The sequence below is a fragment of the Panthera uncia genome, chromosome E3 (assembly GCF_023721935.1).
Source record: "Panthera uncia isolate 11264 chromosome E3, Puncia_PCG_1.0, whole genome shotgun sequence".
Classification (NCBI taxonomy): Eukaryota; Metazoa; Chordata; class Mammalia; order Carnivora; family Felidae; genus Panthera; species Panthera uncia.
In genome coordinates, this window is record NC_064815.1 from 34,424,079 (window position 1) to 34,446,723 (window position 22,645).

The following is a 22,645-nucleotide window of genomic DNA, read 5'->3' on the forward strand; positions in this document are numbered from 1 at the left end:
CCTCGTGGCGGCCCCGCCCCTCGCAAATCCCGCGACTGGGCTGCTGTCCCCGCGGGTGCGCGCCCCGCCTCCGTCGCGTACCCCAACAGGTAGCGCGGGCCGTGCCTGGGGACTGAGAGGCGCCCTGGAGCAGACGGAGGAGGAGGTGGCTGTGCGGCCCGAGACGCCCGAGGACGATGAGGACGAAGAGGAGGCGCTGCCACACTCCGAGGCGGTAGACGTGTTCCAGGAGGGTCTCGCCATGGTCGTGCAGGACCCGCTGCTATGCGATCTACCGATCCAGGTGCGCGCGGGCGGGGAGCCGCCGGGGGTCGTTCCCCGCCGGGCGGTGCTCCCGCTGACAGACCTCTGGAGGCCCTGATGGGGAGCTAGGGGAAGGCGCCTCTGGGCTCAAACGAAGGTCTTAACCGGGGCGGGGATGGAGGTGGGGGTTGGGTGGGCGAACGAGGCTCTCACCTGGCGAGCAGAATTTAAAGGGGTCGAAACAAACCACAACAAAATTAAAAAAAAAAAAAAAAAGTCAGGCTATATGACCTTTCAATACACTGTTTCAAAAACTCGAAGGTCATGTGAATAAGTATGTGATAAACAAAACAGTGAAATTTTACGTAAAGACCAGATCAGCATTGATGGTTTTTCACTTATCAGCCTTCAGTGTGCCTCAGGACGGTCCTGTCTTGAAATCCTTGTAGCAGGAAGAACAATGTCAGTTCAGTCTGAGAGCCCCTAATTACCAGGATTCAGGCCAGGGCCCAGGACAATGTAGACATGAGTCAAGTGTGCAAGATTTACCAGGACACCACAACACGGTAATGATAAAACATTGTAATACAACTAAAAAATAATACACTTAAAACATAAAACTCCAGGGGCGCCTGGGTGGCTCAGTCGGCTAAGCGTCCGACTTCAGCTCAGGTCACGATCTCACAGTTCGTGGGTTGGAGCCCCGCGTCGGGCTCTGTGCTGACAGCTCAGAGCCTGGAGCCTGTTTCAGATTCTGTGTCTCCCTCTCTCTCTGACCCTCCCCCTTTCATGCTCTATCTCTCTCTGTCTCAAAAATAAATAAACGTTAAAAAAATAAAACTCCAATATGAGCAAAATAACAAGGATGGTAAAGGTAAAGGTCGACTCACGTCTACATTGTCCTGGGCCCTGGCCTGAATCCTGGTGATTAGGGGCTCTCAGACTCAACTGGCATTGTTCTTCCTGCTACCGAGCCCCAGAACCCGGATCTGATCCTCATCCTCCTGTTTCTGCACTCCTCTTTCTCCCGAGATCCTATCCACTTTGCACATTAAATACAAACGTGTGGGTGGAACTGGGGAAAACCCTAACATACAAGCAAGAAATTTTGTTTCTTGTTCTTCATAAAATACGGTACTGCTCTTTGGACACTATCAGCTTGCTTTCTTTTGTTGCTGTTTGGGATGGTAAAGAGAGGCAGGGATCCCACTTCCACCCTTGGTCTTTTTGTAGGTTACTTTAGAAGAGGTCAATTCACAAATAGCACTAGAATATGGCCAAGCAATGACAGTCCGAGTGTGCAAGATGGATGGAGAAATAATGCGTAAGTGCTCCCTTCTCCTTTTGGACCATGCAGTCTGAGTTTTCACACAGGCAAGATGCTAACATGGCCGCTCAGTGGGAAACTCAAGGGCCACGTCCAAGGATACTGGGGCAAGCACAAGCCTACCCTGCCCAGATCTGAATCTCCATCCAAAACCATCTGGACAGAGCTTCTGGGTTCCTTTCCTGCCATCCGAGGCTGTGGCTCCCCGCCATGGCTGTTCTCCTTTTGTGTTGCAGCTGTGGTTGTGGTACAGAATGCTACGGTCCTGGACCTGAAGAAGGCCATTCAGAGATACGTGCAGCTCAGGCAGGAGCGGGAAGGAGGCATTCAGCACATCAGCTGGTAAGTGGAGCCACAGGAAGGGCTGGTGCAGCACGAGCACCTGCTGCCTGAATGCTGCGAAGTGCCAACGGGGTCTGAGCTCCCTGTCCCAAGCATGGAGACGTGGTGGCTGCCTCCATGCCTGGGAGTCCTGCCTCAGCTGCTCTTTCATGCCCTTTCACCTCACCTAGATAGCATTTCCAGTGGCCGGAAGTGGTCTCCCTGGTTACGGATGGGGCAGCTTTCGGCAGCCCCACCCCATCTTTACATGGGTGCTCTCCTCACTCCCACTAGGTCAGGTGTCTCGTTGCCTGTGTGTTGGTATTGCCGCCTGTTTTGTTAATAAGGTGTGTTTGGCTCCCAGCCACCCCACACAGCCCGTTGAGAGCAGTGCTTCCTTAGAGCTGCCTCATGCCCGGTGCATACGTGGTGCAGGAAAGGCCAAGAAGACGCCACCTGCCCTGGGCCCCCAGGACTGAGCACCTTGAGCTCATCTCACACACAGCCCCTGCATCCCAGCTGGCCAGTCACCGTGCTTGTGGTTTACCTGAATCCCCATCTGAATCTTGCAGGTCCTATGTGTGGAGGACATACTACCTGACCTCTGCAGGAGAGAAGCTCACTGAGGACAGGAAGAAGCTTCGAGAGTAAGTTGGGGCCACATTTTGAGCTGCATCTAGTGTGTTGCCCTCTTGTTCCCCAAGCCCTGCCAGAGGGCCGGGGCCTCTTCCCCGGAAGGAGGAGTCTTAAATCACTTACCGGGGAATAACCAAGACCAGCACAGTCCCTGGATGGACTGACTCCTTCCTGCAAGGAGCTTCCTGGGGGCCCTTCCTACCGGAATGGGAGGCATAAGCACAGTGTGAGTGAGCACTGCTCACTAGTGGCAGTGTGGGGCTTCCCACAGCCAGAGGAGGCCAGTGAGAGCATGTGTGCAGGAGAAAGGCTGCCCGCTGGCACAGTGTGGGCTATGGGGTGATGGCCACTGCCACTTCCTCACCTTCCTGGACACAGTGCTCTTCCTATTTGTCCTTTCTTGGTCCCTGACATGAGTCTCTGGTGAGGAGTCACAAACAGACCTCACACTACAGCCCTCCTCTTTCAGTTACGGTATCCGGAATCGGGATGAGGTGTCCTTCATCAAAAAGCTGAGGCAAAAATGAACCTCCAGACAAGGACAACTGTGCTGCTGACCAAGCTCTCCCCACCCCCAGGAGGAAGCCTTCGACAACTGTTCCCTTTTTGCAGAAGAGTGTTGAGGTGGCCTGCACCTAGCTGGAACACCCTAATCATGTGGCAGATGGGCCTGGCCCTCTGTACAGGATTCATCCATTTGCTTCTTAGTTTGAAAAGTAAAAAAGCCACAGTACTTGGGGCAGGAGGGACTGGTGCTGCCCAGTCCCAGAGGGAAAGCAAGGGCAGAGAATAGGGCACGTGAGTGCTAAGGTGGAGGACGCTTCACCTGAGCCCTGTGGCCACCCCCTGGCCATAAGACCCTTTTACTGTGATCTCTAAAGCAGGGGGAAATAAAGGCAGAGTGGCTGGCTTTCTGTTTGTGCTTATGGGGAAACAAGGGCCTGGGATCGAGAGTATGCGGGTGGGGCCCCCAGCCTCAGCTCACAGGGTTCACCTATAGCAACACCTTCACCCTTTGGCTTCCGGAAAGGGAGGTAGCCTGGGGCTGAACTTTGAGCTGCCGGCTGGGTAGGTGGTATTGGGGTCGGAGATGCTTCCCATTGGTTGGGGGGGGGGGGGGGGGGGGGGGGGGCAGGGGTGACCACACAGCTATGGGTTCTTCTTTCATTATCAGCTGCCAGTTACTGTAAGGAAGGGGGACAGTGTACTCCCATCCACCTGACTGAGAGACTTCACTGGAAGGTATATTTGACACTTAGTTCCCTGTTGTGGGGAATTGTGAGCAAGGTGGCCAGCGGCCTGAAGGATCTCCCTCCACAGCCCCCAGCCAGAAGCCAGAAAGACGAGGCAGCTCCGGTAAGTTAGTGGCAGCTAAAACGCTCCCAGTCCATTTATTGGCCACATGAGGTGGTCGTCAAGAGACTAGTTAGAAGGTAATCACGGGAACTAGTGTAATAAATGCCCTGAAGTACGAGAGGTTCACCGCTGGTGAACAAGGCACAAGAGGTCAGTGTTCAGGAAACAGGCAGGGCAGCAGCACACAGGGCTTGAGAGTCGAGTCCTGTGGCCTGTGAGGCCTGGGGGAGACCATGTGCCTGGCTCTGGCCTGCTGAAGCACATGGCCCCGGCGCCCCAGCCAGCTCAGTGGAGCTGAGCATCCAGCTCGTACTTCTCACAGAACTTGTCAGTGAAGGGGATGCAGGTGAGGAACTCACACCACTCACAGCGGACGGGGTAGAAGTAGAAGAGGACCACCAGGCCGGCCAGGAGGCCCAGGAAGACCACCTGAAAGACGATGATCTGGCAGCGCTTGCGGTACAGGTCAAACTTGCCGAAGCTGATGTAGGGCAGGAAGGCAAAGGAGAGGAAGAGGCCGCTGATGAAGCCCGAGATGTGAGCGAAGTTGTCGATCCAGGGCAGCAGGCCGAAGGTGAACAGGAAGAGGACCACAGCCGACAGCTTGAAGAAGGCACGCCAGGGCCTTGCCAGGACCTGCCAGCTCTGGAAGAGCTCCACGAACAGGCAGGCCAGGATGCCAAACTGCGAGCCGGCTGGGCCCACCTGGCGGCAGTGTGGGTGGCTGTGAGCTGGTGGGGCTGAGCAGACCCGCCCCAACCCAGAGCCGCGTCTCCCCGTCCTGCCTCCCGTGGCCCGCAGCACACTGAGATCAAGGAGCCAAAAGGAGATGCTCCCAGTCTGGACCCTCCAGGGCCCCAGACTCCGAGCTGGACGTGGACTCGGTTTACGACAGGCAGCAGGTGCACATGGGGGCGTCCCCACTCTGGGTGACAGTCTTACCTCTGCCCGGTATGGCAGGAAAATGGCACTGGCCAGGTTACCAGTGACACCGCTCAGCAGGTAGATGATGGCTATTCGGTGCCAGCCTGCCAACTTCTCCAGGTCCCGCAGGACAGTCATCTGGAAGCAGACTGACACCAGGCAGTGCAGGATCCTGTGGGGTGGGGGTGAGGTGGTACTCAGTAAGGAGGCCGCCCCCTTCACCATCTCTGGCCATCCTGGGGTACCTGGGACCAGCCACCCCTGCTCAGCCCACATGGTATCACTTGCCCAGCGTGCAAGAAGAGGGACAGCCACAGGCGGTAGAACTGGTCAGGCACCTCGGGGTTGAGAAAGGGCAGGAGCCCACACACGTCATCCATGCAGTGCACCTGTGCAGAGTGGCCCGTCAGCACCCACAGTGGCTGGGGGGAGAGGGGAGGGACACTCACCCTGGAGGCCTACCTGGGAGCACAGTGTGGCCTCCTCGTGGAAGTAGCCCCTCATGAAGTCACAGTACTCCCGGGAGGTAATCTCACACCTGGAAGGTCAGGCCAGGATTGCAAGGACTTGTAGAGTGGCCCAAGGGCAGAGGCACCTGACTATGCCAGCCAGGCCCAGCTTTCAGCCCTACTTGCCCACCATTGTTGGCTCTGGACAAGTCCAGGCAGACCCCTTCTCACCCCAGGCCCCTCGGAATCTTGGGTTATTTTGGAACTTGGTGAGGGAGAAGGGCACAGCCCCAGGGCAATCTGCACCCAGGACTGGCTGCACACACAAGCACAGGCACACCCACCTGCCCTTTGTGCCGATGCAGCAGGGCCGGCCCGTGATGACACAGTCCATGTGAGGGTGGTTGGTGTGGTTCCCGGCGCTGTTTTTGGTGCAGATCTGGGTCACAAATGGGGGTGAGTTGGGTCAAGGCCTCCCCCAGCCCTGGGACCCACAACCATGCTGGGAGAATGGGGCAAGGATGGACAGGCTCCCAAGGTAGGAAGCCAGCCTCCCTGGACTTCAAGCTGGCTACCACACCCCGAGACACAGATGAGCCATCTGTCAGGTTGGAGTAATGTCACTTGGCCTCCTAGGCTTCCACCTGGTTCTCCTGTTCTGGCTACCTGCTCAGAGAGGCAGGTGTTTGGTAGGTAGACAGGCTGAGCAAAGGCCAGAGGCACAGCGTCTGAACACCCAGGGTGGTCCCATGATGGGGATCTCTGGCATCACTAACGGGTGGAATGTGGGTTCCTCCTTCACAAAACGGGGTGACTCACAAACAACCCCTCCACTCTGGCTCACCGGCCACTTGGTGATGTCATCTGGCCACTCGTGGGGGTCCTCGGAGGAAGGCTCATCACACACCCTGCATGAACCCAGGATGTGGTCAGACCCTGCCTTGTACCCTTGGTATCCATGCCTTCCCGTCCGACTCAACGACATGTGGGGCAGCTATACCCTCTCCCCCCCGCCCCACACCCCATGGAGCCATTGACAAAGGAAGTAAGGGAGGGGCTGGCAGGACTGACCTGGGGTCCTGGTGGCAGACAGAGCCAAACTGCCTCTTGCGGCCCGCAAGATCTGGGGCACTGGGGTGGAAGGGCCACTTCACCCACACTGCCAGCGTGGACTGTGGGAGGACACAGGGTCAGGCCCTGGTCAGAGCCCACCCCTTAGCCAGTGCAGTCTCCAGGAGGCAGGAATCAAAAGTAAAGTCACTGAGTCCCTCACACCGACCCACAATGCAATTTCAATGAAATTACACTCCACAAATGTGCAGGCATGTTGGGAGACTATTAAAAGGAGCTCAGCAGCATAATTCCTGTTAGCTTAACAATAGAAACAACCTGTGTCCAAAATCAGAACTGGTGTAAACTACAGCACCTCCACATGAGATGATGTAATAAAAACTTGTAGGAATCTTTTTTGGTTTTTTCTTGAATTGTTTAGTGGAAAGAATAAGGCAACACCCCTTGTGTAAACTTAGGACATGTGCACAAAAACAGGACCGACGTGCAAAAAGAGCACACCCAAATCAAAGACTTGCTACAGCTGTCCTCTGTGACAGGAGGAGCAGGAAATGGGGGGAGCAGGGGATACAAGGAATAAATGTGAGCGGAGGGCCCTCGCACGGAGGGGCGCCATAATATGCACGGAACTAGGGTAGTGATGACTCAACCGGCTCTATCTGAAGTCCCAAAGTAACCGCAAGCACACGGTGGTGGGGGCACAAACCGAGCACTCCTCCTCCGAGGTCTGCACGCAGCCCGACCGGTCATTGCGCACGCAGCAGGCCGAGTGCTTCTCACGCTCACGCGCAGCGCGGATGAAACTGTGTACCTGCGGGTCCTGGCGCATGCAGGGCGAGAACTTGGCACCCAGGTGAATGAGAGCCTCCTGCGGAGGATTGGGATGTGCAGCTGCAGAATCCGGCCCCCTGCGAGCCCAGGGTTCCCACCCTCCGGCACCCACAAGGCCCTGCCCTCACCGAGCTGGGCCCGATCCAGAAGTTCTCCTGCTGCACGTACTTGACGTTCTCATAGACCCCGCGGTTCCGCAGTACCTGCAAGGTTGGGGAGACAGATCAGACAGAACCCGCTCCAGCCCTCTCCTCACAGAGTGAGGAAAGACGGAGTCCAGAGCCCAGACCCCACAGATCTGGGCCGGGCAGGGTGCCAGGGCTCACCGAGTCCACAGTCTCATGCTGCGAGAAGCCCACAGGCGCGATGCCGTAGATGCACACGGCTAGAATGGTGACGAGTGAGTGCACGAAGGTGAGCCAGTAGGTGAAGAAGGGCCTGCAGGGCAGAGCGTCAGCAGAGACCGCGTCTCCAACCCAGAGAGCCCACCCCCAACCTGGAGCCTTGCCTGCTGGAAGCTGCATCCCACCCACACTCCCACCCCATGCCTACCTGTGGTCGTCCATGTCCTCAATCTGGCGCTTGACATAACTGTCGATACGCTTGCGGTAAGTGCGGTTGGTCAGCCGGCCCACCATGCCCAGCCCATACGGCCGCTTCTCCCTGGCAAAGAACTTGCGCACGGGCATCGCGATACGCTGGCCCCGCCGCTGACCCGCCGTGCTCACTACCTCCTGCCGCAGCCGCACCTTGGGCTGTGGGGCCGCTGCGCCACCCTCCTTCTGCTTCCTCCAGCCTCGTTCCAGGGGCCTGGGGGAAGGGGCACAGTCACCTCCCGCCCTAGACTCCCAGCCTGCCTCAATCCCTCCCAGCAGGACCAGGATGGCCTCTCCTCTCTGGCTCCCATCTAACACTGAAGGCACTGTGCAGTCATCCACCATCAGCCTCCTCCTCACCAGTAAAAGAGCAATCCTGAGCCCCCCTGGGGATTGCAGAGGTGGAACCTGACCTATGTGAGGTTCCCTGGACGATCTACAAGTATGCCTTACAACACCCTCCATCTCCCTGCTAGATTCTGTCCAGCCTGTGGACCCTGGGATTCCGTTCCTGTCCCACAGGTGGGCAGCCAGGACTTGAATGGTGCCCAGCCCTGGGTCCCACAGCCATAGTGACCAGGCTGGGCTCACAATCCACAAGATGACTCCTTCCCTCGGCCCTCCATGGCATCAGTGCCCTAGGGCCCAGATGCTCCGGACAGCCGTAGATCCTGCCCTCCCCCCTCCCCCCTGGCTGGTGGCACTCACAGCATCAGGTGGCTGCGCTCAAGCTCACTGCGGTCCAGGGCCCCACCCGTGAGGTCTGCCTGTTCTGTGGCTTTCTCCCAGTCTTTGAGTGCTGCCTCCGAAGGGGACTCAAACACCTCGTCTGGGTACGTGGACAGCTCCTCGTGGAGGACTCCTTCCTGAGCAAATACACACGGTCAGGGTGGGATACGTAGGCGGAGGGGTCTCAGGTGATGCCCCTGTGCTCTTACCCGGGCAAAGAAGGATGTGTCCAGCTCGTCGGGGAAGTCAGCTGTGTCCTCCTCCAGGAAGCTGGCGGGAGTGAAGCTTCGGCGCTGCACCCGGCGCAATGTGCCATCCCTAACAGAGCGGCCCTACCAGCGAGGAGGTGAGCGTGCGGTGTGGTGGCCAGCTTAGTTCCCACCTCACCCCAGCCCCTGCACCCACCTTCACCAGGGCTGCAGCTGCCCGGAAGCTCATCTTGGCCACCGATTCACGCTTGCGTCGCCGCGGGGGCCGGTTGAAGCCCGAGCGGGAACTGGAGAAGGAGCAGAGGGAAGCAGCACCAGGCGTGACAGGTGTGTGTGGGGTACTCAGGCCGTCAGCCGTGTCATCTGCCACTCGGAAGGCCCGGCCCCGGGCCAGGGGATCTATGATCTGGCAGAGGGAAGGAGATGTAAGAGTCAGGGACTGGGTCATCGCTATGGGGGGGGGGGGGGGGGGGATCCTTTTCCACCCTATACTCCACTGTAGAGAACACAGCTGCTGGTCTTCCCACTCCCCAATGGGTCCCTGGACAGCTGTGTGGGTGCCCAAAGAGGCCCCCATCCTCGCCTGTAGTACCTTCACACTGCTGTTCATCCTGCGATACTCTCCCACCTGGAGACTGGCCCATGGTACAGTCCCAGGACCTTGTCCCTTGCCCCTGACCCCCATTCCCAGAGTATCTTGGGTGCCTTTATGGAACCATCTGACCACCCTCCCACACCATGAGCTCCGAGGAACCTCCTCCGCGCAGGCTGGCTGTGTCCCCAGTCCCAGTCCGGGAAGCAGAGTGAGAAGCTGGTACGAGGCAGAAGGTGGGCATACCTTCTGCATGCCCAGCTGGCATGGCCCCACGTACAGTGGCGGGGGCGTCTCAGTGCTGGTCAGAGACACGTTGTCCTGACTAGGCAGGTCTAGCTCCCGGATGACCTGCGGCTTCAGCTTTCCGTAGCGCTGGCTGCAGTGGCGGATGCTCTTGCGCTGCCATTTCTGGGTGCTGTCGCTGTCCTTGCTCACTCCGAACCAGTCAGCTGTGCCCCTGCCATAGGAGGGTCTCAGCAGGGTAACGCCAGATCTTCTGCCCACCCCAGCAGGGGCCTCAGAGGCTCTCCTCTTGTGCAGCATGCCCCAACCCAAGCCTCCAATCACTCTAGGGTCTAGGGTCCAGGTGGGCTTGGTCTAATTAAGGGGATGAGTGCGTTCCAGCCCTGGCCACCCCCTAAACAATTAGCCAACTCCAAATTCCTACTAGAACCGCAGACGGTAGGCCTTGCCCAAGTGAGTATTTTACACAGATCCTCAACCCATCATGGGGGGGGGGGGGTCCATGGGGGAGACATCGAGTCCACAGATGGCACTCAGAGCTCAACCCTTAGCCACAAAGCTCGGCCCCAGGCAGCAGCCTGACCTTGGACACCACAGAACTCAGGCAGTGGGCACTGCAAGCCCAGGAAAGCTGCCCATAGCTCTTAGACATGCAAGGAAAAACACTACCGGCACCTGCTGTTAGGAACCCCAGGGAACACCAACTGCACTGGCAACTCCCGAGAGGCCACAAGCCATGCACACGCCAGCTAATGTCAACACACTCATGCCCTGCCCCAGGTACCTGAGCAGGGACCGGGAGAGAGACCGGCGCTGTGGGAGGGCCCTGCGGGCACCAGGGGGACCCAAGAGGGGCAGAGTGTGGACACGCCCAAAGCGCACCTGTCGGCTGTTCAGGGGCCAGAGCATTGGGATGGGGGAGACAGAGAAGGAGAGAGCGAGTGCTGGAGGGGAGCAGAGAAGGCAGTAGGTGAGAGCAGTTGGTCCCCAGAGCAGGAGGAGGACAGGGTGATGTGGGGAACAAGATCGAGGAGAAAGCCAAGACAGGAAGGACCCTTGCTCCGTTCCCAGCCCTAGTATCCAGAGGGGACCCTGTATGATTGCCTCTGTCCCCCCAGCCCCCCACCAGCGGAGCAGCCAAGGCAACACAGTACCTGCGGATGGTCTGGGTGATGGACGTCTGGCGCTGCAAAACTGGCCGCCGGACCTCATGGTGGGGCGAGGGGATATGGGCTGTCTCGGCCGGCATACTCACACTCCGCAAGAAAGCCTGGCGTCTCAGGGGCTGGACAATGGGGTCACGGTGAGGAGGCTGGATGGAGTATACCCACAGCCTCTCCTGGCCAGGGCCTACCTGTAAGAAGCTGGGTTCCTCGGTCACTGGGGGCGCTACAGCTGGTATGTCCAGCTTCAGCCAGGGTGGCTTCTTGCGCTGCAGGCTGCTCGTGCTGTCCCTGCGGGCCTCACTCATGGTTCCACGTGGGGCAAGGCAGGCCTGGGGGGTGTCATGTGTTACTCAGTAACAGTGCTGAGAGAACTCTGAAGTATCGCTGGGCCCAGGGATGGTCCTGGTCCCTGATGCTGAAGTCCTACTCCATGCTCAGCACTAATCTGCTGAGTGTCTGCTTCATTCATCCCTAGAGACGTTGCAGGCATGAACTAGGTCCTCAGACAATATACATTCATTCATGTCGAAAGATATAAATTCGTAACAGATATTAGAGCATCTACTATGAGTCACTCCTAGGTGCTCAGGGACACGTTGGTGGAGAAACAAGGAAACAAACACGGACAAAATCCCTGACTTCCTGGAGCTTAGAGTCCAGACAAACAATAAACCTATAGATACGGTGTGTTAAAACATGGGAAGTACGATAGGGAAAACAGCACATTCCAGTTGCCGGGGCACTGATGCCTCCCTGTAAGGTGACATCTACCAAAGACATGAAGGTTGTGATGAGGTGAACGAGGCCAGTGTTTGGCGGGCAAGGTTGTTCCTCACACAGGAAACAGCCAGGCTGGGGGCTCACTCCAGTCTGTACGCAGGGCACGTCTCATGTCTGCCTGACCCATACCTCACCGTCCTACCATCTGCTACAAAGACAAAGGGCCCACTGCATCCACAACAGGGGTGCGTGATCCCTCCATCTCAAAGAGGAACAGCCACATGGCTTGCAGCGGGCCACGGATGCCCCCACCAGCAGGGGACCTACTGAAAACCACTGGCATGCGGATGCTGCCATGACCACCAGGGGCCGCTATGCGCCCAAAAAACAGATGCACTGCAGTGCCGAGGACTTCCCTCAGCATATGAGACCCTGCCACAGCACGAGGGCCCAAGCAGAGTAGGGAGGACCCAGAGCAGAGGCCATGGCTTGATCAGGGTCTCTGCTGCGTGGCCAGGTGACAGTGAGGCAACGACCATGTGACCACTGGCCTCTTGGGCACTCTATTCCCCCCTTACAAAAGGTCAATTTCAGGGCAGATCTGGTTGTCCCCCCCACCAAAGGACCACAAGGTGTCTGGAAGCAGGACATCCAAGTTTGGAAGGGTTCCCCAAGCACACTGTGGGGCATGGATAGCAGGCGAGTGGCCAAGCAATACTGAGAGGGCGGAGACTCCAAACTCCCTCCGATACATCAAAGAGCTTCAGACCCAAACAGACTCTGAAATTTGGGCTTGGGAATCCACCCACGAACGCCTCTAGAAATAGCCTCCCTTGCAATCCCCTGAAGGAGATATAGAGAAAGCCCCGCCTGTACTTTACAAATAGGAAGACTGAGCCCTGGGGAACAGGGGCTTGACTTGCCCAAGGTCACATATCCAGGGAGCGTAACTACAGACAGCCCCAGGATGCTGCCCACAGCTCCCACTGGACTCACACAGAACACGGAAGGCAGGAACTCTGTTCAGAGCAACTCCCAGCTGTATACTGACCCGGGAAAGTCGAAGGATGTTGTTCTCACCCCTACACAGACCAGGAAGGGCATGGGATGCTGAGCACTGCCCCTCCTGCCCCTCTGCAAAACAGGGGTAGCCCCAGGTACTGCTCACAGATCCTTGTGGCCCTGGACCAACCGCTGGGAATCCACAGGCCTCTCCAGGAGCCTCCCTATACTTTGCCAGCACCTCCAGGTGATATGAGCCGGTTCTCCACTTAGGAGCACAAGGAACCTCTGCCAGCTGATTGGCTTACACCACCACACACATCCATGACCCTCCCAGCTCCCACTGCCCCCATGGCCTCTCCTCACACCCGGCGGCCTCCCATCTCAGCACTCTAGTCATGCCCCAGCCTTGCACATGCATTCTGCCCCAATCCCCACATGTTCAAGGACCCACAGCCTTAGTCAGGCTGGCCCCACCCCTGAGAGGTGCTCCCAGACCTGGATTCCCCTGGCACGGCTCAGGAGTTCACCCACGTGTATGCTGTCCTGTTACCACCGGGTCTGCAGTGGCAAGACAGGCCTGCTCCAGAGCCACTGCTCAGTCAACACTGGCCATTTCTGAGCATGGACTGGCAAGGGCCCATCCTCATGATCTGGAGGGAGGAGGGGCTCCTGAAAAAGACCCTACAATTGCGTCTGGGAGGAGGAGCTGACCACAAGGCCGGGTCAGGGCAGGGATAGCACAAGCAAAGAAGTGGGAAAAGGGTGGTAAGGTACACAGGAAATCTGGCATTCCCCAGCCACTGCTAGCCTGGGCGGACAGTCAGCCCCAGGAACACAACAGCCGTTAAGCTCATGAGGGAGGTACCAGGGCCCTGCAGGTACGCCCAGATCTCCCAGTGTCCCTCGCCTCCACACAAACCCCTCCTGTGTTTGGGGCAGAACCTGGAGGGTGCTCTGTAACCCACAGGGTTCCAGGATCCCCACCCTGCCCCCAGTGCTGTGGGTTCCTGGCCTGCCCCCCCCCACTCTGTGCACAGTTCCCCATCTGGGCCTCAAGTGGGTGGGATTCACAAGGGGGGGAGTGCTCCATAGTGGGCCCCAGGGGTGTGGAGGAGAGGCAGGCCCAGAAGACAAAGAGTCTGGGCTGGGGAGGGGCACAGTGCCTACGCAGAGGACACAGTGGTTCTGTGTCCAGGCCTCCCCCAGGCACACAGTGGGCTCTTGTTCCCAGACAGCCCCTCAGGGGGGAATCCCGACAGCATCTCTGCTCTGCTGACCCCCTCAGTGCAGGAAGAGACCGCAGCCCAGGGAGGGCCTGATTGCATGGGGCCACATATTATCTGAGTCACTCTGGCAACAATCAAGACTGCCCACCCGGGGCCCAGCCCCACCAGGAGACCCCCAAATGGGCATCCAGTAGTGGAGTAGAAAGTGCTGGCAATGGCTTACCAAATGCTAAGGTGGGGGCCAAGCCCAGCAAGGGGACACGAAACAGGGGTGCACATCAGGTGCTACACCCCCAGGCAGCGCAGGACAAGTGCAGGGCCCATGATGAGGGCCCGAGATGGGGCTGAGGCACAAAGGTCACAGGACCACTAGGGCTGCTTCTTTTTTCTTTTTTTTTTTTTAAGTTCATTTATCTATTTTAAAGAGACAGGGAGGGGAAGTCTTTTTTTTTTTTTTAAGTTACCACTGGGGCTGCTTTAAGTGCAGGGAGAGGGGTGGGAGTAGCTGCAGCCTCATGGCAGAGGGCTGGGTAGGGAGCCGGGCCAGGTCCTACTGAAGCAGGTTCCTGCTCTGGGGATGAGTGGGGACCCTTCAGGCTGGCACAGTACACGGGTACAAGAGGGGCCGGGAAGCCCATGGAGGGAGGCCCGTGGGGGAGAGCCTGGCCTGAGACACTGGACAGACCTTCTCACCTTCACCACCTGCAACCCTCTGCAAGCATCAATTTTTTCATCTGAAAATCAGGGGCTGTAGCAGTGCCTGGCACACAGTTGGTGCTTGAGAAGCAGCAGCTAACGCAAACACCGGACTGAAAAAGACCCTGCAATTGAGTCTGGGAGGAGGAGCTGCCTGCTGGCTCTGTGGAGCCCCCTGAGGACAGCCAAAGGAAGGGGCGGGGGCGGGGGGGGGGGGGGGGGGGGGGGGTGGCACCTGGGGATAGGACCCTTCAGAGATGCCCAATTTGGTAAGGTATAACCAAGAGGCAGGAGGAGACTGGGGAGCAGTTCTGGCCTGCTCTGGCCTGGGCAGTGGCCAGAGCCATTGTGAGGCTGGATCCTCAGGCGTGAGCAGCAGCCACCAATCCACTCAGGCCCGCTCAGCCACACGGCAGGACGATGCCAACAGGGGCGGCTGGAGGCCTAGTGGATAGCCCAAATGGCCCAGCCCCAGGACAAGACCCGCCAAGCCCTGGCCCCACCCTGCCCAGGGGACCGCCCACTGCCAAGGTCAGCTGGAGCAATGGGCCCCGCCCAGGACACCTGCCCAGACGTGTCCCCAGCTCACCTGAGCATGATCCCAGGAGGGGCCACATCCTCCAACCTCCACACTAGTGCCCTGATCTCTGACCCTCGGTCTTCTGTTTGACTCCTAATCTGATGCTCATCCCCAGAAATCCCTTGGGAACAGGGATCACCAGCTGTCTGGCATCCATCCCAGAATCCAATCCTTCAAACAGGCTACTGTGTGGCAAAGCAGAATTCACCTGGCCTCTCTGTGCCTCTTTGTCTCCTGTATAAATGGCATAATGCTAAGAATGGTAATGGCCAGGCCTGCCCCGCTCCTCAACCCTCCCAAATCTCACCACTTTTCTGTGCAGGAAATAAGGTCAGACAGGAACAGGGCAGGCCTGAGACCCAGCTAACAGCCTGCACAGTGCTCTCTGCCCATCCCCAGGAGGATACATCAATCCCTCCTTCCCCTTGTCACCCATCACCGGGCAGATGTCACCCCAGACATGTATGTGGAGGGCCCATAACAGAACAACAGAAGGCTCCCTGCTACAGGAGGTCCCCAAAGGCACAGGAATCCCCAGTAATAATCACACTCTGGGACCTAACCAGGGAGTGTGGTGCACAGGGAGAACCAGCCCTGGGGAGAAGTACTGCCCAAAGTTTCAACAGGCATATATGACAACCAAAGCCAAAGCCCCTGACCCCACTGGCTCTGACAAGGGCTGACAGGGTGGATACACCCCAGGCTGGGGAGCCCCAAGGCTCAGAGAGGTTGAAGGTCCACGCCACAAAGTCAGTCAGCAAGGGCGCAAGGGAACAGACTGAGCTATAGCAGATTCTGGCTGAGACTTAGGTGAAAGCATCCCTCAACCTGCAGAGGGGAAAGGCCGGCATCCTACCAACCTGCCTGGCTTTAGGGCAGATGAGTCGCCTGGCCACTGATCAGAGCCCCCAGAAGTTCCCCCCTGAGACGCAGGCGCTCCCTGGTGCCTTGACACCCTCGGGCTTAGTGACCTCCTCCCAGGACAGGCCAACTGCTGGATAGTACTAGAGAGGCCCCAGGAGGGGAAACCAAGTCCCAAAGTCTGTTCGAAGAGCAGAAATGGCCTGTCATCAGAAGCCTGGCACACCTGCTGACCTATCACAACCCGTAGCAAAGGGTCCTCTGTATTCATCTTACAGATAAGAAAACTGAGGCTCAGAGAGGCCAGTCACCACCTGAGGTCACTGAGCCTCCAAAGGAGTTCAAAGCCTTGGGCAATGTCTGCCCAGGAGCTGGGGTGCAAGAGACCTGTGTGCCTGCCTAGCTGGCCCTGGCCAAAGTCCCCCAGGGGTAGGGACAGACCATGTGGGTCCCTCAGGCTGTGGACCTGAGGCTGTGGGCTATCAAACCCATCCTCCAACTTCACGCTATCCTGACCCGGAGCATCTCCGTTCAGGCAGAAGGGGTTCACCTTCAAACACATCCTACCCAGAAAATAGGTAGGAGCCAAGGAATATGATCCTTGGGCAGAAAGTGGATCCTGTCACGGACACCGAGGTGGGGGAGCTGGGGCTGGCAAGGAGAGCACCTCATCCAGAGAGAGGAGCAGAGGGTGTGCCCTGAGCAGTAGCTGGGAGCTGAGAAGACCCTGAGGGAGGGCCCCAAAAGGCAGGGGAGAACTGGCTGATCCCCTCTGAACAAAGGATATGACTTCCCAAGGGCAGCAACTTGGCCACTAATGCTGGATGAGGAACGTTGGTCACAGCAGTGCTCCAGCTCTGCTGCCCTCACTTGGGCCGTCTGCACAGCGGGAGGCTGGTTGGCTGCTTGGAAGGGTTGGAAAGGGGCCTGGGGCCTGGTACCTTCAATTTAGGGCCAATCAACTGTTGTGCCCACCTACTAGCCTCTGTCCCGTTCTCAGGGTAAAGGACCCAGCTTGCCCAGAATGACCCCTGGTGACGGGGGGGGGGGGGGGGGGGGGGGGGCCTGGGGGGCTGCGGGCCCCCCGCCGGGGGGGGGGGTTTCCCCCCCCCCCCCCAACCTCGGGGGGCTCCCTGGGGGGCGGGGGCAAGGCTGGGGGGGGGGGGGGGGGGATGGGGGAGAATCCAGCTTCCAGCTGGGTCAAACCTGAAAAGCTGGTTTCATCCTTGAATCTTCTCAGCTGGGAAGTCCCAAGGTTGGGGAAGGGGGCTCCCAGCACAAGGTTAGGGCCTTCAGACCCAGGACCCCCGCCCACCCAAACAGACACAGAGACACGGGACCCAAGCTGCACAGAAGGAACTCTGCTCAGGAACCAGCTGAGCCTTGGGCAGGCATGACTGTGGGATGCCCTGCCCATTCCCCACCCAGCCCCACAGACTTGCCCCCAGCAGGACAGACAGCCAGGCCCTCCCCCAGTCCCGTGAGCCCCTGGGGTCCTGCCATCTTCCCTGCAATAGAAAGCCAGCCTCTAGGTACGCCCCCACTCCCCCACCCCACCCCCTGCTGCTCTTGGTCACTAAGCACAAGATAGGGGGTGTCTTTGGGAGTAGATCCCAGGGCCCCCGCACCTCCAGGATTTACAGATTAGGGAGACAAAGGTTGTGAAGCGGAAAGTAGGGTCAGTCCCCCGCCCCCACCTCCCCAGCTACTGCTATTATTGGTGATATTATTCCCATCCACAGTGACGACGGCTGCGACAGGGATGATTCCCGAGGAGTCCCACCCTCGGAGCCGGAGTTTCGACTTGGAGCACCACCCACCGGTGGCGGCCGGGAAGGAAAACGTCAGGGGGGGAGGGTTACAGCTTGGAGGAGCCTGGGGACACCCCCAGACTCCGAGCCCTCCCCAGGACCCTCAGCTGTTGGGCGGGGGCTGGAGCCGCGCTGTCCGGCCCGATCGGGCCGCTGGGACGTGCTAATCCGGCCATGAGCTATTTTTGCGCCGCGCCGGGTTAGGAATCCCGGGCTGGGCCGCCTCCGCGGGTGAGTCGGGAAACTCCGGGAAGGGAAGTCCGGCCGACCGGGGCGGGTACTCGCCCGACCCGGGACCCAGACCTGGAGCCCTCAGCCAGCCCGACTCCGGTCGCTGCCGGCGGCTCCGGCCACGGCTGGCTGAGGACGGGCCCCGGGGGCGGCGGACGCGAGCCCCGGAACCCGCCCGGCCCGCGGAGCCCTGCGCCCCGCTCCCGGCGCGCTCACTCACCGCAGCCGCCGCTGGCACCGAGGGTCCTCGGGGGGTCCTGAGGGCTCCGGGGAGGGGCTGCCACCGCCGGCCGGGAGGGCGCCCGCGCCGAGTCCCCGCCCGCGCGCCTGTCCGGCCCGCCCGCCCGGGAATGCCATGGAGCGAGGGGCGTGCGCGCCGGGGGCGGGCCCGGCCGGAGGGGGCGGCCGCGCTGACTAAGGGCTCAGGAATGCGCGCGGCCCGCCCGGCTCGAGTCACCTCCTCCGGGAAGGCCCCCGGGCTCCGCTCTCTCCGTGTCCTGCCGCTCGGACACCTGTGGCTGGGGTGGGGGGGGCGGGGGGGCGGGGGGGGGGGGGGCGGTTTGGACGCCTCGGCCGGGGAGGGAGGGCCTAGGGGCCCAACCGGACAGAGCCTCAGCGTCAAGGCCAGTCCTGTGTTCCTCAGCCTCTCCCAGACTCTAGAGTGAATCCTGACCTTATTCCTCCTTGACTTGTGCTTGAGAAAGGGGGGAAGGGGCGGTGTGGGACAGTGTCCCTGGGTCTCCTGTAAAGCGAACCACCAACCTCCTCCAAAGGCCCACACTAAATCCCTCTAAGTTCACCCAGACCCATGTGAGCACTCACACTTACCCACGTTCCCGCTCGTGCATTCAAGCACGTACACACCCACGAGCTCTAACCACTCTCCCTGACTCACACATTCACACACACCTGTTTACAGACTCACACACACACACACACACCTACACACACACACAAAACTGTACACACCATATCAACTTGCACATAGTATACACATGCACACAACCACAACTGTACACTCCCATCTGTGTGTTTACACACTGATGCACACCCTCACAGCAAAGGATTAGAGCAGTTACCCCCTCCTGGACCCCTGTGCTCTCCAGCAGGCACTCCCAGGCCAGGCTGGGCCTACGACCCCAGAAACATTCAGAGCAGAGGCAACACTGTGGCATCCACTCCTTGCTCTTCCCTCTTTCAGAGCCTGCCACTGCCCCTGATAGGCTCATCCCTGCATTGTCTGAGTTGGATACAAAATGACCCATCTGCTTGAGGCTGATGGGAATTTCCCAGAGTCCCTCTCTCTCGACATCCTAGGAGTATGCGGGGTCGAGAAAGACCTGGAAATGGGGGAGGGGAGTTCCAACAGCAGGGCATAGATAGGGCTGACCAGGTCCTGTGAGTGGTGGACGAGCCTAGGCTTCCTTGGGGTGGTCTCTCTTACTGCCTCAGAGAAGACATAACTGGGACCACAGGTCTCCTAAGGACCCTTTCACCAGATGCCAGAACACCTTGGGGCACATCTGGCCCAGCACATCAAGCCTCGCAGTGTCCTACAAATATGTCCTCAGGCCCTTTGCTGGTCTGGGACCAGGTGGCACTGGCCTGCCCCAAACAGAGCTGCTGCCACCAGTGGCCAACCATGCTGGGCCTGACCGCAGACTTGGGTCCTGACCACACAGAAAAGAGAGTTGACAGCTTGAGGCGGCAACCAATGTATGGGCTCGGGAAACTGGGCAAGGGACAGAACCCCTTGATCGTGGCCTCACCTGTACCAGGGAACAAAGTGGTGCCGGCACATACTGGGACCTCTACGAACACGGGCCTGTCAACACAATTCCTAGGTAGAGGGAGACAATGAAAGCTTTGGAAGGGCTACAGGAGGACTCCTCCATGGGGTGCGGGGTGGGGGTGGGGGTGGTGACTACAGGTGCACTGGGGACACAAGGCAGGAGGGAGCCTGCCTGGTGCTGATGCTCATGGCTCCTGCGGCCTACACGTGCCACTCCTCTCATGCCAGGCTCTCAGCCACACAGGACAGTCTCTCCATACCAGGCATTCTCGACCCCTGCCAGGGGTAAGCAGGCCCCGCCCACCTGGATGCCCAGACTGGGCTGGCAGGGCCAGCAGTGGTGTCAGTTCTGGAGGCCGGGGCCCGGGCTCATGTCCAAAGCATGCCACGGCTGGGCATCCGGTGTTGGCAGGTCCCCCTCCTACAGTGGATGCTTCAGGGTGCCACTCCATGACCCGCTCCGTGACCCAGACACTCATTCCCAGCTGCCAGGAGTACTGGCCATGGCTGGCCCACAGCTGAAATCCCCCTCCGAGGAGTCAAGGAGTCACCTTCAGTGGACAAGAGCCGCCTTCCCAAAAATCATACTCTTTCCCCAGAGAGGGTGGTCTATGTGTTCAGTGACGGGTAAATGGCCTCCCCCTGTGTTCATTTAAGCTATCTCCGAAGGGCCCTCTCAGCACTGGGCTTCAGTGGGAGCCCCAGCAGTCTCTGTTGCAAACCCTTGCCCCCCACAGGTGTTGATCCCAAGGCATGTCTCAGTATACCCTGGCCGGCAAATCCAGGAACCCCCACGTTCTCAACCCAGCTCAGCATCCTGAACAAGGACCTTGGAATCAAAGGGTGGTGCGAGCAGAGGCCTGGACACGTGAGTGCTCAGGCCTGGACCTAGTCCACATGGACACATTCACACCTGTATGTTCTGCTTCATGTCTGTCCCACTGCCCTGTGCTCTGGGGAAGGAGCCCCTACAGGGAAAGCCGGCTGCCGGTCCTTCTCTTTCCTCTTCGTCCGAGCCCTAGAGAAATGGAAATCAACTGCAACTGTGGACAGGTGGCTAGGTGTGGATGGATATCTGGACCACCCCCATGGCTGTGGACCTCACTCTAGGACCTGAGGGGGTAAGATCCTGACCAACAGCAGGAGTCCCCATCAGCTACCCTGGAATCCTCAACTCAGCAGGCCAGTTCCTGGGCTTTGGGGAGCCTGGACGGGCCTGGCACCAGCCCCTGGCTATTTGGGGAGGAGAGGGAAGTGGGCCAGGCCAGCCGGGGGCCTGAAGTCACTAGCTATTTCCAAGGCAGCTGCCTGTCCCTGTGTCTCAGTGCATGGCAAGGGGTCCCGTAAGTGCCTCGGGCCAAGGCCCAGCAGCATTGGCGGCACAGCCCCAGAAAGGGAGGATGCAGCCCCCATACATCTCCTTGGGCTGCCTTCTCTTCCCAAGGGGGCTCTGATCCCCCTGCCCTGCCCAGAACCCGTCAGATTCAGAGCGCCTTGGAGGCCACTTGGGATGCCAGAACCGCTAAGAAGCTGCCAGAGGGCTGGCCCTCTGCTATCTGCCGTGGAGTCCACTGGGCCCTGACCCAACTCTCCCTTCAACAGTGTCAGCATCCCTCCATCAGAGAAAAGGACACTGGGCTAGTGTGCTGGGTGCTCTGCAAGAGTGCTGCTGCTGGAACTGTGGCCTCTGTGCTGTCCCTTCAGGGCTTTAGTCACGGCCCCTCCGTGGGCTGGCCCAGCGCCAGCACCGGCTCCTTTCAAAGCATGGAGGGTGTCCTCAACTCCATCTCGCCCTGACAGCCTCCAGCACGTCTACCGGCCCAGCAGCAAGGCACACTGAGGACAGAGAAGGCCCTAGGACCCTCCTCCCGCCGGGACCACCTTCTCTGACCCCCGGCCAGCCTGCCCAGCAGGCCACAGTGGGAATGCTCAGCCCACCACTTCCAGCCTGCGGTGGGGCCTCAGACCACTAACCAGGAAATGGGGGCGGGCCGGTGGAGGGCCCACCCTGGAGAGGTTTCGCAAGCCCCTGCACTCAGGCTGAAACATCTGGAGAAGTACATTGCTGGCACCGGCCCTGCCTCCTCCTCCTGGGGGCCAGGGCTGCGCTCGAGCCTCTCTCTCCTCACCCTCAAGGTGGGGATAAAACACCCCTCCAGGAACAAGCAGGCTCCTCCCCGATTTCTATAAGGACCATGAGCCATTTGTAAAATGAGAATAAAAATTAATACAAATGGCATCCACCCTGCCCCGGCCCTCACCAGGAGGAGGGGCCCAACTGAGGCCTCACTTTCCCTCCTGGAGAGAGGGAGGTTGGAAAGGCAGGAGAGAAGGGGGACTGGACACAAAGGAGGGCAGGAAGGGGGAGTTCTTGTTTGGGCAGAATGCCTGCAGGGGGTAAGGAGGAAAGAAACGGGTGGGAGTCACATCTAAGCCTGCCTTACAAGCATGGATTTATGACACATTGCCCACCCCCGGAAGGAAGCGGCACATAGTGCCACAAACAGCTGGGTGGCTTCCAGCAGGCAGCTGGAAGGCTGCAGCCCTTCCCTCCCCAGGAAGTCCTGATGGGAGCCCTGAGGGGAGGGGGCCAGCAGTACTGCTGGCCCAGGGCCCAGGCTGAAGTTCAGCACCAGGGCTGTTCAGAGGAAGGGCCTAGCTGGAGACCAGAGTCCTCCCAGCTGGACTGACCCTGTGCTCATCTGAGGCCTATTCACATTCACATGGCCCATCCGGGCACTTCCTACCTGACATCATCCTATGCCCAGTCGCTGAGGCCCCACAGGTACCCCCTTCCAGGGCCAGGGTCACAGAAATCAAAGCACAGACGGTGCTCCTCAAGGGTTTTTCCGGAGTGGGTGGTACAGGAGGGTGGGACTGTGCCAGCCACAGCAAAGGGGACCTGCAGGGGAAGAGACCCTAGAGCTACAGTGTGTGTTTGTGTGTGGGGGGTATTCTGCTGGGTGTTGAAGCCAGTACCCACTGGTCCACTGAGCCACAGGAGCCGGCAGTGTGCCCCTCCCCGCC

The 22,645-nt window shown here is 59.2% G+C and overlaps 2 protein-coding genes across 2 annotated transcripts; one reads left to right on the forward strand and one right to left on the reverse strand.

Annotated features, from left to right (window-relative positions):
* The first annotated feature begins 17 nt into the window (after positions 1–17).
* Positions 18–3,437, forward strand: SNRNP25 (small nuclear ribonucleoprotein U11/U12 subunit 25). The gene is made up of 5 exons (XM_049639040.1): positions 18–283; positions 1,477–1,567; positions 1,807–1,912; positions 2,464–2,538; positions 2,997–3,437. Exons 1-5 carry the CDS (start codon positions 242–244, stop codon positions 3,052–3,054), a joined length of 372 nt encoding a protein of 123 aa, XP_049494997.1. The 5' UTR covers positions 18–241; the 3' UTR covers positions 3,055–3,437.
* A 368-nt stretch (positions 3,438–3,805) lies between these two features.
* Positions 3,806–18,198, reverse strand: RHBDF1 (rhomboid 5 homolog 1). The gene is made up of 18 exons (XM_049639042.1): positions 18,047–18,198; positions 10,885–11,025; positions 10,685–10,815; positions 9,531–9,744; positions 8,889–9,098; positions 8,693–8,815; positions 8,463–8,620; positions 7,711–7,968; positions 7,485–7,596; positions 7,287–7,361; positions 7,034–7,195; positions 6,328–6,428; positions 6,101–6,164; positions 5,601–5,695; positions 5,270–5,345; positions 5,096–5,196; positions 4,826–4,979; positions 3,806–4,588 (listed from the first exon to the last, which is right to left on the reverse strand). Exons 2-18 carry the CDS (start codon positions 10,999–11,001, stop codon positions 4,169–4,171), a joined length of 2,571 nt encoding a protein of 856 aa, XP_049494999.1. The 5' UTR covers positions 11,002–11,025; positions 18,047–18,198; the 3' UTR covers positions 3,806–4,168.
* Between the last annotated feature and the right edge of the window lie 4,447 nt (positions 18,199–22,645).